This window comes from Bos indicus x Bos taurus, chromosome 11 (assembly GCF_003369695.1).
Source record: "Bos indicus x Bos taurus breed Angus x Brahman F1 hybrid chromosome 11, Bos_hybrid_MaternalHap_v2.0, whole genome shotgun sequence".
Taxonomy (NCBI): Eukaryota; Metazoa; Chordata; class Mammalia; order Artiodactyla; family Bovidae; genus Bos; species Bos indicus x Bos taurus.
Window position 1 is genome coordinate 13,659,783 of NC_040086.1, and position 18,999 is coordinate 13,678,781.

An 18,999-nucleotide genomic window follows, 5' to 3' on the forward strand; every position below is an offset into this window, starting at 1 on the left:
TCTCTGTTTCCCTCATGATCTGTCCCTTCTCTTTGCTCTAGATGCACTTGGGGTCTGAGACACAGGACTTAGCTCTTGATTTTGTCCACCAGACAAGATGATGCTGAAAGCTCAGCTTCTCTCTGCACCAGTGCAGAATCAAATCTCAGAGACAGAGTTTTGGGTGAAGTAGATAGGAATAGCTTTACTGTTTGGCCAGGCCAAGGGGGCAGCAGTGGGCTAATGCGGTCACAACCGTGTGTTCCAACTTGGGGAAGATAGTGAGAAATTTTGTATTAATTGTCCAAAGAGGGCATGATCAGCTCATGGACATTCTTTGGATGGGTTGGTGGTGTGGTAAGTTGGAGTCAGCATCGTTAGTCTTCGGTTCCAACTGATCTGGGATCTGCATGCTTGTGGGCAGCATATCATTATTAATCATTACCTTCTTCCACTTGGAGGGCATTTCAGTATCTGCAAAATAGCTCAAAGATATGGTTGTGTGTATCCTCTGATGGGCCTTGCCCCAAGGCTGCTCTTGCTGTTTGTTTCTCCCTTGGGAGAAAGGGACCTCCTGTCCCTTTGATAATTAACAACAGCTTGAATCTCCCCATTGGAACTCAGGGAAGATCATGGAGGTTGAATGAAGGTAGCTTCCTATAGTCAAAGAAATGGGGGACAGAGAGGCCTTGTGCCCAGGAGTCCCACAGGCCCCTGCATGGTATCAAAGGCTTTTATTCCCTCAGGGAAGGACCTTCTTCCACGTCCCCCTTCCCCACCCAAAGTCAGCCATCTTCCTGGGCACAAAGGCACTGGAAGAACCCTTGCCAGCTTGCTTGGAGTTCTCACGTGCCAGTCGAGGAAGTAGATGGAAAAATATAGTGCTTTTTGTCTCTAGAGGTTGTTTGGACTGAACACGTAAGTTATATAAATAGTATATGAGCTGCATACACATAGTGGGCGGGAATTCCCCTGCAGTCTTGCATCCACATCAGGGGTAATATAATCCATCCGAGGATGTGATTTGATGGAGGAAACAGAACCAGACTCTGACTCCTCCCATTTGCCTCGCTCAGAGTGTAGCAGACGTTTTAAAAAGTGTGTGTGGGGGTGGGGGGATGGGGAAGCAGGTGATTCCAGTTAGGAGAAATAAGGACCAAGTAGAAGAAAGCATTGCCTTAAAGCACTTTATCTGCCCATATCTCCTCTGCCTGACCTCTGTTGGTTTTCTGTGTTTTCAGGAGAGAAGGAGCCGGTCCCAGAGGAACCCGGCTCCCCTGTGAAGTCTGCACCTGCTTCTCCAGCTCAGAGCCCAGCCAAGTCCGAGCCAAAGAGCCCTGTGGGCTCTCCCTCCAAATCTGTGGATGGTGAGTTGAGCTGAAGCGCTCGCTGGCAGGGAGGAGGCACCTCCACAGACCGAGAAAGGGGTCTACATGGAGTTGTGCACTGCAGCGCCTCTACCTTTTGACACATGCTGCCCTCCTACCAGAAACTCCTTCCCCTCTGCTATTTCTAGGGATCCTGAAATAGAGGTTGCCAGTTTTAAGCCTGTTCCATTCACAGGCTGTGACAATACACCTTATGGGTATAGCCCGGTCTAAGCAATGCTGAGTACATTAATGATTGGCCCATAGCCTCCTCGTCTTCAACTCAGGCCAGACTGGCTGGTGGGCCTTTCTAGATGCAATAGCCCAGTGCTTAGATTCTACTGTGCACAGGGATCACTTAGGCATCTGGTTAAAGTGAAGATTAAAATGTTAAAATTAAGATGCAGTAAGTCTGGGGTGGGACCTGAGACCCTGCATATCCAGCAAGCTCCCAGGTAAGGCTGATGATGTCGCTGTCAACTGTGACTGTGCATTGGAATCACCTGGGGAGCTTTACAGTTCCTGACACCTGCCAGGGTCCTACCCCAGTGATTCTGAGTTCAGTGGTCTAGGAGTGGGGGCAGAGGAGTGCAGCCTAAAGTGATAAGATCTCTTTCCAGATGAGTCTAATACATAGCCCAGGTTGAAAACAGGAGATCCGCCCTGGGTGTTCTTTGGAAGGAATGATGCTAAAGCTGAAACTCCAGTACTTTGGCCACCTCATGCGAAGAGTTGACTCATTGGAGAAGACTCTGATGCTGGGAGGGATTGGGGGCAGGAGGAAGAGGGGACGACAGAGGATGAGATGGCTGGATGGCATCACCGACTCGATGGACGTGAGTTTGAGTGAACTCTGGGAGATGGTGATGGACAGGGAGGCCTGGCATGCTGCGATTCATGGGGTCGCAAAGAGTCGGACACTACTGAGTGACTGAACTGAACTGAACTGAACCCTAAGATTAACCCTAAAAACCCAAAGGAGAAAAGGAAAGATATACCCATTTGAATGCAGAGTTCCAAAGAATAGCAAGGAGAGATAAGAAAGCCTTCCTCAGTGATCAATGCAAAGAAATAGAGGAAAACAACAGAATGGGAAAGACTAGAGATCTCTTCAAGAAAATTAGAGATAGCAAGGGAACATTTCATGCAAAGATTGGCTCAATAAAGGACAGAAATGGTAGGGACCTAACAGAAGCAGAAGATATTAAGAAGAGGTGGCAAGAATACACAGAAGAACTGTACAAAAAAGATCTTCACAACCCGGATAATCACGATGGTGTGATCACTGACCTAGAGCCAGACATCCTGGAATGTGAAGTCAAATGGGCCTTAGGAAGCATTACTATGAACAAAGCTAGTGGAGGTGATGGGATTCCAGTTGAGCTATTTCAAATCTGGAAAGATGATGCTGTGAAAGTGCTGCACTCAATATGCCAGCAAATTGGGAAAACTCAGCAGTGGCCACAGGACTGGAAAAGGTCAGTTTTCATTCCAATCCCAAAGAAAGGCAATGCCAAAGAATGCTCAAACTACCACACAATTGCACTCATCTCACATGCTAGTAAAGTAATGATCAAAATTCTCCAAGCCAGGCTTCAGCAATACGTGAACTGTGAACTTCCAGATGTTCAAGGTGGTTTTAGAAAAGGCAGAGGAACTAGAAATCAAATTTCCAACATTCCCTGAATCATGGAAAAAGCAAGAGAGTTCCAGAAAAACATCTATTTCTGCTGTATTGACTATGCCAAAGCCTTTGACTGTGTGGATCACAATAAACTGTGGAAAATTCTTCAAGAGATGGGCGTACCAGACCACCTGACCTGCCTCTTGAGAAACCTATATGCAGATCAGGAATCAACAGTTAGAACTGGACATGGGACAACAGACTGGTTCCAAATAGGAAAAGGAGTACGTCAAGGCTGTATATTGTCACCCTGCTTATTTAACTTATATGTAGAGTACATCATGAGAAACGCTGGGCTGGAGGAAGCACAGGCTGGAATCAAGAATGCCGGGAGATATGTCAATAACCTCAGATATGCAGATGACACCACCCTTATGGCAGAAAGTGAAGAGGAACTAAAAAGCCTCTTGATGAAGATGAAAGAGGAGAGTGAAAAAGTTGGCTTAAAGCTCAACATTCAGAAAACGAAGATCATGGCATCTGGTCTCATTACTTCATGGCGAATAGATGGGGAAACAGTGGAAACAGTGGCTGACTTTATTTTTCTGGGCTCCAAAATCACTGCAGATAGTGATTGCAGCCATGAAGTTAAAAGACACTTACTCCTTGGAAGGAAAGTTATGACCAACCTAGATAGCATATTGAAAAGCAGAGACATTACTTTGCCAACAAAGGTCCGTCTAGTCAAGGCTATGGTTTTCCCAGTGGTCATGTGTGGATGTGAGAGTTGGACTATAAAGAAAGTTGAGCCCTGAAGAATTGATGCTTTTGAACTGTGGTGTTGGAGAAGACTCTTGAGAGTCCCTTGGACTGCAAGGAGATCCAACCAGTCCATCCTAAAGGAAATCAGTCCTGAATTTTCATTGGAAGGACTGATGCTGAAGCTGAAACTCCTATACTTTGGCCAACTGATGCGAAGAGCTGATTCATTTGAAAAGACCCTGATGCTGGGAAAGATTGAGGGCAGGAGGAGAAGGGGACGACAGAGGATGAGATGGTTGGATGACATCACTGATTCAATGGACTTGGGTTTGGGTGAACTCCAGGAGTTGGTGATGGATAGGGAAGTCTGGCGTGCTGTGGTTCATGGGGTCGCAAAGAGTCGGACACGACTGAGTGAGTGAACTGAGCTGAATAATACCGTCCACACCTCCCAGATCATGAAAGTGTCTTTAATGAGCTTCTGGAATCACTGTGGGGAATGAATGCTCCTCCCCTGGGTCCCCCGGGGCCCTCACCAGGGAGGCCTGGACCCCATGCAGATGGTACCAGCTGGGTGGCCTGATGGAACCTTCCCCTTCCTGGGTAGAATGGCCAGACATGTGGATGCTGCTTGCATACCGCAGTCCTGAGCTCCTTCTTTGAGTTGCTGCCTTGACCACAGGCCTAGCGCTGCCAGAGGAAACCCATCTGCTTGAGGCCAGAGCCTGAGTGGATGTCCCATGACTGTGTCCATCTGTCTCATCATGGTGCTGTCAGCCTGTATGCAGTGTTTTCCTTCCTCTTCCCATTTGTGCCTTCATCAAAGGAGTTTCCTCTGATTCTGAATACCTGTCTCTGTCAGAAGTATAGGGATGCTGTTTACTAACTTACTCCAACACTCGCAATGTGGGGAGGGAGGAGTATTGCAAAGGAAATAGATTTCTCCTCAATTTTTAATTTGCAGTTCACAACCTTGCCTTTGGGAGGTTTCCTGACTATAAATGCCATGACCAATTCCACATGTGCTGTACATGGACTAGGCTCCATCTAAGATAGATGTACTCATGCACAAACACTCTTGTATTCACACAGGGCACACCACCCACAAGCAACAAGCCCCCACAGTGAATGAACTGTGGGACCAGCTGCTGGGTACTCCCCTCTGGCAGTTCCTGTGGCTTCAGGAGCACATGTGCAGCCCATTCCTAATGCATGGGCCCATCTAAGGAGCCCATGATGTCTTCTAGGGCTGGAGGCCAGAGCCTGAATGACCTTGGGGCACAACCGCCAGATCTGGATGCATAGAGCACCCAGCCTGACTGCTGTCTGCAGCATCCTTGCAGCCAACTGCAGGAAGGCAATGCCACTGAGAGGAGGCTTCCATTTCAGCTCTTGGGAGCCCCTTAGAGCAATTTTTGCTGTCCAGTGGGACAGAGGACAGGAGGAGGAGGATGTAAGGGGTGGGATCACTGCTTTCCCACTGGCTGAATTCCTGCTTTTCTTTGACCCAAATCTGTGCTCCATGGAGAGGCACACCCCAGTTGAGTTGTTAGAAGAGACTTCCTGAAATAGAGTTGGGGAATGTGGACCTCTTTGGAGCCGACCTCATGTGATGAGGCCCAGTTGGAGCTGTCTAGGGTGACTGTTGTGAGGTGGGGCTGGGTGGCTTGGCCATGCTGCCCGATGGCTGGCCCAGCTTCTCAGGGTGACAGGGCAAACACTCCAAGCAGCATCTGCACTTTCACGTGTAGCTCAGCTACTGGGTCAGGAATGGCTTTTTCTCCATCTGTCTCCATACTCTCAAATCCTCTTGTGCTAAATCACCTCACCATCACTCTTCCTCTGTCTCCTTGACTCCTACCACTCAGCGTCTCTGAAAGAGGCTTTCAAATCCTCCTTCCTCACCTCTGCCATCTCTGTCATCACCTTCTCTTTGACCAGCTCCTGACTGTCCCTGCCCTGCAAACTCCATCCCCCCAGGAGCACTGGCTATCCCCGCAAAGAAATAGCCATCCATTTGACATTAGAAGATCAGCCCTGTCACTGACTAATTTAGCCATCTCAAATAAGTTACTTAAAAACACTAAAGAATGGGGAACTAACATGAATCCTTGCCTTTCCTAATTCACAGCATCGTTATCAGGATAAAAGGAGCTCCTAAATATAATGGGATCCGGTCCTGTGTTTTCATAAATGAGCTCTCACTGTGTACTGTGTTCCCAGGGTGGTGAGAGATACTATAGTGCTTGCTGTTTTAAGTCACTAAGTTTTGGGGTGGTTTGTTATGTAGCAGTAGATAATTATTAAATCATAGCACTTAATGAGAACCGGTTTATGGAAATTAGTTCTTCTGTGGGTTGACTAGGCTCAGCGGGATGGTTCTTCTGCTCCACTATTGTCAGCTGGGGCTGCAGTCATCCGGGTGCCTGACTGAACTAGAATTTCCAAGATAATGCACTCATATGTCAGGTGCCTTGGCTGGAGTGGCTGGAAGGCTGGGCTCAGCTGGGACAGTGGAATGGCTGGGCCTCTTTGTCTGCCTGTCTCTGTCTCTCTCCATGTGATTGTAGGTACTCTTCATGTGGCCTCTCCATCTACCTTCCCATCAAGGTCGTTGGACTTTATACATGGTGCCTCAGGGCTCCCCAAACAGAAGCTAACAGAAGCTGCTAGGCCTTCTTAATTCTTCAGCCTGAGGCTGGTTAGTGGCACTTCCTTTAATGGCATTTCCTCTAGTGGCACTTCCTCTGCATTCTGTTGCTTCCTCCAAGTCACAGGGCCATCCCCTACTCAGTGTGGGAGGGGGCCACACTCAAGTATAAAATTAATATATTGGTAGTAGGTTTAGAAAAGAGCAAGATCATTGTCAAATGTCAAGGGAGGCTTGAACCAGACCATGGGGAGATATATGCTTGGACTGGCAGACAAGAGTAGAGTGAGCTTTCCAGGGAGTGGGCATTTCCGGGAGGGGACACTGGAGGACTGAGAGACAAGTGTTTGGATGTTGAGGGAAAGTGAGAAATCCACTCTGAGAGGTAAGTACCCAAACAAGCTTGGCATCCCCCTCCCAAAGCACCTTTCTTCCTCCTCCAGCCTCTGCAGGCCTTTCAGCTCTTTCCAGCCCATGAGGGTGTAGATATTATCCCTGCCTGCCAAGCCCAGTCTTTCTCTGAAAGAGAAAGAGCACTCTCCCTACTCCCTTTCCTCTTCCTCCTGCTTCCTGACCACCATCCTTGGATAGACAACCCCCTTTTCCAGCCTCTACTTCATTCCACCCACTCCCACATCTGTCTCCTACTCCCAGAGCTCCAAGTGCCCCATCTAGGAGAGAAAGCCAGTGATTCTCCTTAGGGGATGTGAGAAGGTGAGTTTCTATCTGCTTCTAGTTGCTGGGGCTCTTCCCAGCCTGGTCTTCAAATAGCTGAAGACTCATCAAGTTCTGATCTTACCTGTTTTGGGCTTTTAGCAGAGGAGGGATCTGGACTCTCAGAGCTGGTCCTTGATGCTTTTATTACTGGGGCCCAATAAGTATTTCTAGAGCCCTGTTCTGCCTCCCCTTCTCTTGGCCAGCCACACCCTTCAGTGTTTTTGGTTTCCTCCAGTTGAGGGAGTGATGACCTTAATTTGGAACCTGACTTCTCCAAGGCCTTTTGCCTCCCGACCCACTTTGTGATTCTGCTGCTCCCCGAGAAATTCATCATGAGAAAGCTCTGTATACTGCCAGCATGAGAAATTCTGGCAGTATACTCAGCATGGTCTCATTTTCTGGATAGGGAAGAAGTACCTGGGTGTGTGCTCCTAAAGCAAGACACAGCAGAGCCTGTGGCTGTGGATGAGGCTGCTGGGGTGGGCAGGGATGAATGGTGCTGTTGGAGTGAGGCTGCCTGTTACCACCAGGGCAAGAAGTAGCACATGGACAGAAATGGAGAGCCCTCTAATCCACAGTTGTGTTCATGGAGCTAGAAAGCAAGTAACAAAGTCATCTGAGAGGGTGAGACTTGAGAAACATGACCTCATGGGTCACCTCAGTGAGGGGCCATGAAAGGAACAGAAGTCCAGGGGATTGAGAGTGGGGACAGAGGAAGAGGTTCAAGAGGTAAAGGCCAGCACACAGCCTGCTCTTTGTTTACATGGTTGGCTCAGGCTGTGACAAGTAAGAAAGATGACAATGTGTGGTGTTGGCTTGGTTGGAATAAAACCATTCACATGTTCATTTGTTTGCTGATGCATTCAACCATTCATGGATTCCACAATCACTTTTTGAATACCTCCTATGAGCTAGTTACATAGATAATTAAACACAGTCTTGTCTAATTTATTTCAGTTTTGAGGGAAGGGATAGACATTAAAAAGAAGTGATTGTTGTATATTTCTGTGATGGAAATTTGTACAATAGGGGCCAAAAGGAGCGACACATTCTACCTGGAAGGAGGGACGGGATCAGGAAAGAGTTTAAGGGGAGGGTAAGACTCAAGCTGATTCATTGTGTGGGTGAAGGTTGGGGACATGGAGAAGATAGAGAAGGGCAGTCCAGGCAGAGGGAAACAGGCTGTGAAGGCAGAGAGAGGTCCAGGGACAGAGGGTTGATGAGGCCAAAAGCAGGTGAGGAGAGGAGAGCCGTCAGGGGGAAGGTTGTGTCTGGACTGCTTTCCTGTGTTCAAGAGAATGGCCAGTGATGACCATGGGAATGCATGGGGGGAGAGCAGACCATAAGGGCCATAAGAGTCAAGGGCTTTAGAGGGCTTGGTAGGTGGGTGATGGCAGGATGCGAGCCACACAGTAGGAAGATGGGAGCCAGGGCCAAGGCCCTCAGTACTAAGAGAAGACAGTCCTCAGGAGTTGTTGGAGAAGACATTGGTTTGCCCAGAGAGTTAAATTAGCCCATTCTAACTGTTCCCAAATTTACCCTGCTCTTCCATGTAACCAGAAATTTCTTCAGTCTTTACCCTGAAAAGAACCCTAGCCCTTTCCCAAGATTTCTGTTTTGTCCCACTCTGTAAATGACCAGCCCCACCTTCCCTAGCTATCCCTCCCAGTTACACACATGCACACTCACATGCGCATTCACACACATACACTCATACACATGAACATGTACACATGTGTTCAACACATGCACACTCACACATGCATACCATGTGCACACTCACACACTTAGATACACATGCTCACACATATGTGCATACTCACACACATGCACTTTCACATGTATACATGCACACTCATGCACACACAAGCACTCGTGTGCACTCAGGTATAGACATGTGCACACACATGCATAATGCATATACACATGCACTCTCACGCACACACACTTGCACACTCACAGAAGTGCAGACACATGCATACTAACACCCAGTCACAATCACAAATGTGCACTCATGCACACACACACACATATAGGTGTGCACTTACACGCATACATGTGCACACTGACACAGATACACATATTCACTCATATGTGCACACTCACACATGTGTATACTCGTACATGCACACATGTGCACATTTCACACATGCACACATGCACACACAAGCACTCATGCACTCACATACAGACACATGTGCACACATGCATAATGCACATGCACACATGTGCACTCTCACACACACTTGCACACTTACTGAAGTGTACACTCACACACATGCACACACATGCACATTAACATCCAGTCACCATCACACATGTGCACACATACACAGGTGTGCACTCACACACATGCACTCTCACACACAGGTACACTCACACGTCTCAGTTTCACACAGTATAAAGGCACTAAGCTGGGACAGCAGGAGGCTGCAGTCTGTCCCCTTTTAGTACTTTACTCAATTTTCCCATCGGTAAAATGGGGAGGAGCGAGATGATCTTCACATTCCCTTCTACTTTTCCAAGTCTGTAGTTATAGAGTCTTCCTTCCTCCCTCCCCGCCCATGCACTTCAGAACTTGCGTGGGAAGCAGGGTGGGGTGAGAGTGGGAAGGAGGAGGAGGGGCTGTTGGAGGGTTCTATTTCTGGCCTTGAACGAGTGGCAGTCTGTAGGGTCTGGGCCACTCAGGGAATCCCATCCTCGCTCTGCCTGCCCTGCTCGGCCTACTGGGAAGATACTGTCCATTTTTAAAGTTCCTCACTGGTGTGGGAAATGAAGTGGGTATGAAAAATGTCATTTTCCTATTTTTACTGGTGAAACTGAACCAGTGACAGTTCTTGGACACCTCCCCTGAGCTGTCCAGCCTCTCTGTTGCCCGGGTCTGTTTCCTCATTCTGTCCATACCAAGGAAAGCTCCCACCTGGGCCCTTGCTGGGTTGCTGCCATGTTTGGACATCATGACCCATTTACATTTGTAGACAAGAGCCCAGAGTCCCTAGCCCACCAAGGGCCTGTTCTCTACTGTCTGGGAGAGAGCCCTCCCCTGACAACATCAGCCTGACACTCTTGGCTCTAGATTTCCTATATAGAATTGCCTGGAAATGGTTCTGTTAGCCCCAGACAGAAGCTCTTGACTGAATGAAATCTAATGGGTCATGTGTTTGGATCTTTTTCTAGAAGAGGCTAAACTGACGGAAACGAGCGAAGTCACCACAGAGCCGGACGTGACGCAGCCGGAAGGAGTGGTGGTCAACGGGAGAGAGGACGAGCAGACGGTGGAGGACACCCTCAGCAAAGGCCTCAGCCAGATGACCACCAGTGCTGACACGGATGTGGACACCTCCAAGGACAAGACCGAGTCTGTCACCAGCGGCCCCATGTCCCCAGAGGGCTCGCCTTCCAAGTCTCCCTCAAAGAAGAAGAAGAAATTCCGTACCCCATCCTTCCTGAAGAAGAGCAAAAAGAAGGAGAAAGTGGAGTCCTGATTCGCAGTCCCCTGGGGCTCCCATTTGTGTCTCCCCTACCCCTGTCCCGCCTTCTCCCATCTCTGACCCCGGAAGCGTGGGGCCGAGGAGGGGTCGAGTAGGCCCTGGATCACACTCTGATGGGAAACTTAGAGATTGTCCCCCCCAGCCCCTCATTGTTCCTCTGCCCCACAGAAGTCAGGTGACTTTCCCAAGGTCACTCAGCTAGGTCAAGGCAGAGCTCGCACTAGAATTCACGTCTCCTGGCTCCTTCCAGACACAACACTGCCTAGTTGTGGGCCACGCTCACAAGGATGCTGCCCCTGATCTGAGCCCAGGGCAAGGGGCCAAAGCTGGCTGCCAGCTCTCACCAACTAGGCCCCATTCAGACAGGCTGAGGCTTCCTTGAGCAAGGTCCTTGTCCTTGCGGGAACCCAGTCTCTTGCTGATGGAGCTATCACTATATTTAGAAATCTCTCTTCTCTTTCCTGTAGGGTAATGGCCCTGCTGCTCACAGTACCCAGACAAATGGACCTGTCCCCTCAACCAGAAGTTAATCCCTGTTCCCAAGGGCTGATGGCTTAGCTTGTGCTTCCCCAACCACTAACCTTGAGCTTTCTTCATGGAACCTCTGGAATGATGGCTGGAACAGTTTTAAGAGTGGGCAGGCATGAGGGCAGCCAGGTCAGCCACAAAGCGGGGGATGGTTTGATCAATATAAGAAGCCAGGGACTTAACACATTTGAATTGTGCATCTCAGGCGCTTGAAAACGAAAACCAAATTTAGCTTAGAAAAAAATTCGTCTCATGCTCAGGGCTGAAATTTGGGGAAATTTTGATCCTCTGTTAGCTTTGGGTTGTACAAGGAGGATCAGGGCAGTGTGGATGTGTCACGCCTTTGCAGCATTCCTGACATTTGAGCAACACTACTTGTCTGGTCTGCCTCCGGTCCAACATTAGGGGTCCCCTGACTTTCCTTCAAACCTAGAAACCCTGGCTCATAGCCTGGAACTGGCATCTTACCCTTGGCCCCTTGACCTTGGCTCCTCTGGATTATGGGTCCAGCAGAGGAGAATGAGGTGAGCTCTTCAGAATTAATCCTCTTGGATCAGCTTTCAGAGAAAGGCTTGGGTGCCCCTCGCCTTGTTACTGTCTGTTCATCCATCCTAGGGCCTGTAAGAGCCACAGCTGTTTTTTAAATGCCATCACTATCCTTTCATACCTTTCTGCGGGACATTGATCTATGAGCATTGTTGGCTCCTGAAAAATAGACAATCCATTCTCTTTTAAGCACAGTGTCTTCAAAGAATATTTTCCCTTTCTGTCCTGAATATTGTCAAAGTATTTTTGAAAGTTCTTAATCATAGTTTTCTGCTTTTGAGCACTTCCTATATACACACACTCACACACACTTCCTATACACACACACTATGCAGGCTTCACATACACTATATCCTTTAACTCTTGAGACAGTACTGTGATGTGGGTCAGATTATTCCCATTTTATGGGTATGAAAACTGAGCCCCCCAAAAGCTAATTGACTTGTTCCAGTGACTTGGCTAGAAAAAGCCAGAGCCTGGATTGAATCCAGGTCTGTCAGAGTCAGAACCTTTGCACTTAGCAGCTGTGATGATCAGAAAACTTTTAGTCCAGGACTGTTTTGTTTCTGCAACTGGTTGTCCACTGCATAAGTGAAGGTGGGAGTCCACCCACCTTTTCCCCCCTCAGTGCACAGTAAGTTCCTGGTGACTGTGGGCTGTGGCTGGGCCAGTGTGGACTTCTGACAAAGGAGAGGCCAGAGCCTTCTGGTTGGGGCCAGGAGTACCATCCATAGTTGGTAAGGATGGGGCGAAGAAATGAAACTGACACATTACTAAAGAAAGCCCCATACTGGGTGTCCCTAGAACAGATTCCTAACTGCTGCCCAGATTCCTCTCTCTGTTTTGCTTCTGAGTCAAGTCTTGTGATGGACGACCCAGGTCAGAAAAGTCTGTGATGTGGGAAATGCCTTTCAAAGCCAATCCTTTGATGCCTTTTAAAGAAAACTATTTCACATCCATCCATTCATCCTGATATTTGTTAAGGATCCACTCAGCGGTAGGCATTCTGCTGACATTAAAAGAAAACAATCGTTGTGACTAGAACAGTCAGGGGCAGGTGGTGTTAAGAGCAAGGTAGGATGGACACAGCCACTGGTGCAGCTTTTTGTGTTTGAGTGACTGTAGCTCAGAAATAATCTCGACTGACTCTTTGCTTTCAACAAATTCTATTCTCTTTACAACAGGAAGGCCTCATTTAGATGAACGTGCCTTGCAGGAGTTTATGCCATGGGGCCACCTCATATCCATCCATCTGTTCTTTCTTCATGTGTTCAAAAATGATGCATGAGCTTGGGTCACAGGCCAGGCCTGAGGACTGTCCCTGCCCATAGGAGGTCTCCAAGTCTAGGAGGCATGTTACAGAATAGGCAAGGATGTAGAGATGGCATTAAGGAGGCATCAATTTACTATCTTTCAGGCCAGAGAAACCTTCCTGCAAGGAGTGATGCTTGAGTTAGGTTTTCAGAACAAAGAGAAATTTTCCAGGAGGACAAGAGGATGAGCAGGACATTGGTGATCATTGAAGTGTGTGTGTGCAAAGGCCTGGAAGTTTGGAGCGCCAGGTGCGTCCATGGAATGATTCAGCGTTGCTGGGACGGACAGTGTGAGGTGGTGGTGGGCTTCACTTCACGGTTTGGCAGGGTGGATTGTAAGGAAACAGGTAGTAGGTGTGGGGGAGCTAGACTTCCTCATGTACAGCATCTGGAGCCGCTGAGGGCTGTGGTCAGGGGAGATCAAGAGCAGGCTGCGTTTTAGAAAAATTCCTTTGGTGGCTGAGTGGAGAACGGAGTGGAGGGGAGGGGACAGTGCTGGAGGAATGGGAGGGCTCCATGAGGAGGCCTTTCTGAAACATCAGCACTGAAACAGGTGTGGTGAGCTACCTTACACTGCCTCTACCTTTATAGCAAATAGTGAGCGTGCAGTGCAGAATTCATTCCCATGAAATTCTCTGGAGAAGGCATCTGATGAGAGCTTTACAGTGAGGAGAAGGGATCGTCAAAGAGCTAATGCTCACTGCAGTTTGGGGTTCTGTTTTGTCTCAGGCTAGAGTTGCTAGGAGAGCCGTCGAGTCCCCCAGTCCTTTTCTCCTCCCCCTGCTCAGAGGCCGTGCTCTGAGTGCTACAGAAGTAGGCGTGGGGTCCAAACAAGACCACAGGCTCTTAGGGTGAGAAGAAGGGACGTGTTCTTTGGCTCTGAATAAAAGTTTGGCTGAATACTTTGACCAGTTATCTGTCTGGAGAAAATGTACACATGGGAAGCTCAGAAATGTTAGGCCATAGGATAGCTTCCAGGAAAGTGTAGATATACTGTGGAAAAGGATGAGAAAGTGTAGACAAATGAGCTGCGGTCTGGATGCTGAATTGGGGAGTGGAGCGGTTTCTGAGCCTGTTTCCTTGGGAAGACAGGCAGGTGTGGAGTGAGGAGGCAGAGAGAGAGATGCTTATAGAGACGCAAGCTTGGCGCCAGTGGCTCTCTGTGCATGGGATGGTACCCAGCAGTGATGTGTGAGAGCATGCGCAAACTTTCCTGAAACTTTGCAAAAAGCGCTGCGGAGAGACCAGCCCAGATCTGTGCTCCATAAGAGCCTTGAGACCTGACCCAAGTCACTGTCTGACTTTGGCCAGGTTATACAGATAAAAGTAACCTCCTTCAACACTCCTGTAAAGAAGACGGGGTTCTTCTTCTGTAGACAGACGAATTCCTTTTAAAGGACTTGGTGAGAGGGAGCTGGATAAGAAGCCTGGTCCAGTAAGAATCCCACTGGAGAGCATCACCCTTATACCACTGAATGTCCATGGAGCCCAGCCTCTGCCTCCTGCCCAGTGGGTGCGTCAGTCACTCCTGAATGGGCCAAGGCAGTCATGCATGTTGCTCAGGGCTGTCATCACAGAGGGCTTCTACCGTCAACACGGGGAGAAGTGCCATGAGGCCACTTCTCCAGTCGCTGTGGGTTGGAGAGAACCATTCACCCAACAGCACAGTTCACTTCTGAAAGCCTAGAAGATGGAAAGGAAGGGTGGATTTTTCCACGGAGGTAGGCAGAGGGTCAGATAGACACATAGCCTACCCTCAGCCTCTGTGCCATCTTTTGCATTAGTATAAATTTTATGCTGTAGCTCCAGGCAGGAGTATGTAGTTTTTGTCTATTGAACAAATGAAGAAAGTTACTGCCTTTCCCCAGGATACTCGTGTGGGTCAGTGGCAACCCTCGAGGTGGCTGTACTTTGCAGCTGTCTCTCTGAACGCAGAGGGAGCAGGTCCTTTTATGTCTTCTCTACCACATGAGCCCAAGCCTAAGATGATAACATTCAAAGAGCCTGAAGGAATGAAGGAGGGGACAAATCTGTGCTCTCCACCTCCTCAGAAAGGACACGGATCCTCACAGTTCAAAACCCGAAGGGACGTTATGTCACCACAGCCCCACATCTGTTCTGGGAGGGGCGCTTTAGAGTGTCAGGGGCCTGAACTGACTAATGAAATGTGCTCGTTGGTGCTCACTGGCGCCACAATAGGAACAAATGTGCACAGCACACATAGAGTGACGAGCTCCAGATGTCCTGTCTAAGCACGGACGTGACCTCCTTTTTACCAGAACTGAGTGCACAGGTAGAGACCTGTCACCCACGCACACCGATCCCCCTTCACCTCCCGCAGTGAGAAGCCACCTTACCCAGGACTCGGCATGAGGGTTTCAGGCGGGGTGTCCCTCTCGACCTGAGAAAGCACCTTGCATTATTTTCATATAGACAGGAAAGGATGTCTATGATGAGGAAGAATCTCCTCCTTTCAGGAATGATGAGGAAGAATCTTCAGTTAGGGTTTTCTTAGAAGTGTAGAAGTTGTGGTTCGTGTTGGTTTGTACTTAGGTGGTATGAAGTTTTGCCAAATTGATATTTGGTGACCTTTGCCTTCAAGATTGCCCCCAAAGTTGAGTCATCACTATGAGACATTGGGGTCTGAAGACAGAGGAGGAGTGGTCACCATTACTGCCATGAGGAGGGACTTGGGCACAGCTGGCATGAAGCACCAGTGGCTGCCCCCAGATAGTCAGCCCCCGACATTTCTCACCCACTGTTCCCAAGCAGCAGTGATGGGTAAACCCCCTCTCTCTTAGCAGTGTGAAGAAAATGTTTTGAGGCCTTCAGGGGGTTGGCAGGAGAATAGCAAGAAAAGCCCTAATCTCTTTCCCCCAGAATCTTGTATAATTCTGAGAATGCAAAGGCCAGACCTTCTCTTTGATAGTGAACCAGAAGGAGGAAGATAAGTGGACCAAGGCCGGGGCTGCATTAAGTACATCAAAGCCTTCCTAAAATGGGAATATATGTGGGGGACCCCAACCCCTACATTTCAACTCTACCCCATGCCTATCAGTCCTGCTTTGTGGGTGATTGATCTCCACAGGCTGCTCCACCTTTAAACTTCTGTAAACTACACTACACCACTGAGTCCCAGCCCTCTCCCGGTGCGGGGAGAAGGGGAGCAGGACTAGTCCTGAGCCTGGCTGGCCTGGCAGGGTGACGGGGCCCTGGTGGAGCGCAGTATTCCCTAAAGCTGTGGGTGGTTTCGGTGATACGTCTGTCTGACAATCGTCCTCCCCTTGTACATGCCTGGTCTGTGTTTAGCTTTTCCTAGTATTGTGAGGTTTCAAATAGGGGTTCCATGTAAATATTCTTTCTGCTACTGAAATGCCAGCCCCCGGATTGTGCATCCTCCCCACGAAGGGTTTTGCCTTTACGCTAACACTTTTTGAGCCACTGGTGTGCAGATTGACTAGTTTCTTGGGCTTTTATTTTGCAATTTTATATATATACACACACACATATATATAATATAATATATATATATATATTTATGGGTTGGTTTTGTACAGTTTTCTGTTTGAATCTCTGAGCACCAAAGCTGCCCTTGGATTTTCAAGAGAACTTTCCAAAGCCACTTGCTGAGCCCCCGCTGCTTTGGTGTTTGTAGTGCCGGGCGATATCTCTGCCCATGGATTTCTGTATGTATGTGCTGTTTTCTCACCTGCAGATATTACCCTAGTAAATCTACCATGCTTGGCTTCCCAGTGTGTGACCCCTCTCTGTTGGCTACCCAGTTTTTCCGGCTCCGTGGGGCTCAGAAGCCAGAGCGGTGCTCCCTACACGGGGACTTTTATCCTGGAGACCTCTTGCGTGGAAAGCTGGATGTATGAATCACTGAGTTCTGACTGGGGAGGGAGGTGATAAAATGCTATAATCTTTTGAGAAGGGAAAGGCCGTGTGGATTTGTGAACGGCTCCGTGGAGGACAGTCCATTCAGATGGATTGGATGGGAGGGAGTTGCAGAAACGAACATGTGGGTGGGCCCCAGAGGGAAGCAGGGGACAAATCCACAGGCTGGAACAGTAAAGAGTTTCCAGAATCAGAGGACAGTGGGGGTGGGGGGAGGCTAAGATGTTACCTTGAAGGGTGAAAGGGGAACAGAGATACTAGGGGAGAAAGAAGAGGAGGGAAGAACTGCTTTGCCCCTCCCAGCTCATCTTTACTCAAATAAGGGGACTGGTGTTTGTTCAAGGTCCACATACATCAGTCAGGCTCAGTTTAAGCAACTTATAGCACCTCATGTAATCCCCATAAACTAAGAGCACAATCCGATTAATATTACCCATTACACAGTTGAGGAAACAGCCTCAGAAATAAGGAAATTGTCTTGGGCCATGGGTAAATATGTAAAGCTCAAATGCAAACCAAGTTCTTCTAGGTAACCAAGTTCTTCCCCCCCTGCCCACCACCCAGTGTCCTGAGCAAAGAGACCTCCACAGAGACAGACTCAATCACCACTCCCAGGCCCACTGTTCCCACAACGCAGCCTCTTTTTGTATCCAGGTGCCCCCAAAGTCCCCACGGGCTTCCTCCAGGAGCTGAGGCTCTCCCCTGGCCCAAAGCCATGAGCGCTCCTCCTAAATTTCCACTGTGGTGACTAAACACCTGAACAAGGGGGCAGAGTGCCCTCCACCGGCTAGAAACACTGAGGATTTTCTTCAAATATCAACAACCTCAACCTCAGATATGCAGATGATGCCACTCTAATGGTAGAAAGATAAGAGGAACTAATGAAGAGGGTGAAAAAGGAGAGTGAAAATGCTGACTTAAAACTCAACATTCAAAAAATTAAGATCCGGCATCCGGGCCCATCACTTCATGGCAAATAGGGAAAAAGTGAAAGCAGTGACAGATTTTATTTTCCTGGGCTCCAAAATCACTGTGGATGGTGACTTCAACCATGAAATGAAAACACACTTGCTCCTTGGAAGGAAAGCTGTAACAAACCTAGACAGCATATCAAAAAGCAGAGACATCACTTTGCCAACAAAGACCCATACAGTCAAAGCTATAGTTTTTCCAGTAGTCATGTATGGATGAGACAGTTGGACCATAAAGAAGGCTGAGGGTCAAAGAATCGATGCTTTCAAATTGTGGTACTGCAGAAGACTCTTGAGAGTCCCTTGGACTGCAAGGAGATCGAATCAGTCAATCCTAAAGGAAATCAACCCTGACTATTCACTGGAAGGACTGATGCAGAAGTTCCAAGACTCTGGCCACTTGATGCTAAAAGCCAACTCACTGGAAAAGACCCTGATGCTGGGAAAGATTGAGGGCAAAAGGAGAAAAGGGCGGCAGAGGATGAGATGGTTGGATGGCATCACCGACTCAATCGACATGAATTTCAGTGGATTCTGGGAGATAGTGGAAAACAGAGAAGCCTGTCATGCTGCACTCCATGCGACTGGAAAGAGACACGATTTAGCGACTGAACAAGAAATAAAGTGCAAGAAGGAAGATTTAAGGTTAACCAACCATGTGTGAAAGGTGAGCCAGCCTGTTGAGGAGAGGGAAGAAACCCGCAGTGGAAGCCAGATAACTGATAGCAGTGAGGGATGCCCAGGACACAGGAAGAGGAGATGTGGCCAGGGGCGGGGGAGGGGGGAAGGGGGATCTGGCCTCAAGGCAGAGAGCCAGGTCCAGGGTTCACACGGCTGGAACCCTGTTTGCAAGGTCTCAGTAACAAGGCGAAGAAGAGATGCCTCACACCAGGATCCTGACAAGGGTCAGAGTGCTGGGACCCCAGCTAGTGCCGGCCACCCTAATAAATATGAAAAAGGAAGTTTTCAGTCAAGTTATTGCATGGTCCACTGTGCCACGCAGATAACTAGACCACTAATCTGACAAAATGTAACCTTTAGATGCAAAAATCTTTCCTTTTCTCTTCCTCTGGACCTTTGGACAGAGAGCCATGCACCTCTGATGGGACTGTCTTTAATCAGATAAAGATCTCACTCTTCCAGGAATAAACAGG

General features: G+C 48.5%; 1 protein-coding gene across 2 annotated transcripts in view; it reads left to right on the forward strand.

The window, feature by feature from the left end:
• ADD2 (adducin 2) overlaps window positions 1-16,729 on the forward strand; it is a 125,712-nt gene extending 108,983 nt beyond the window's left edge. For both annotated transcript variants that reach the window (XM_027554947.1, XM_027554948.1), the window contains exons 15-16: window positions 1,221-1,346; window positions 10,277-16,729. In XM_027554947.1, the coding sequence (XP_027410748.1) occupies window positions 1,221-1,346; window positions 10,277-10,584 (434 nt within the window). In that variant the 3' untranslated portion in view covers window positions 10,585-16,729. The remainder of the gene's footprint in view (window positions 1-1,220; window positions 1,347-10,276) is intronic.
• Window positions 16,730-18,999: the final 2,270 nt, after the last annotated feature.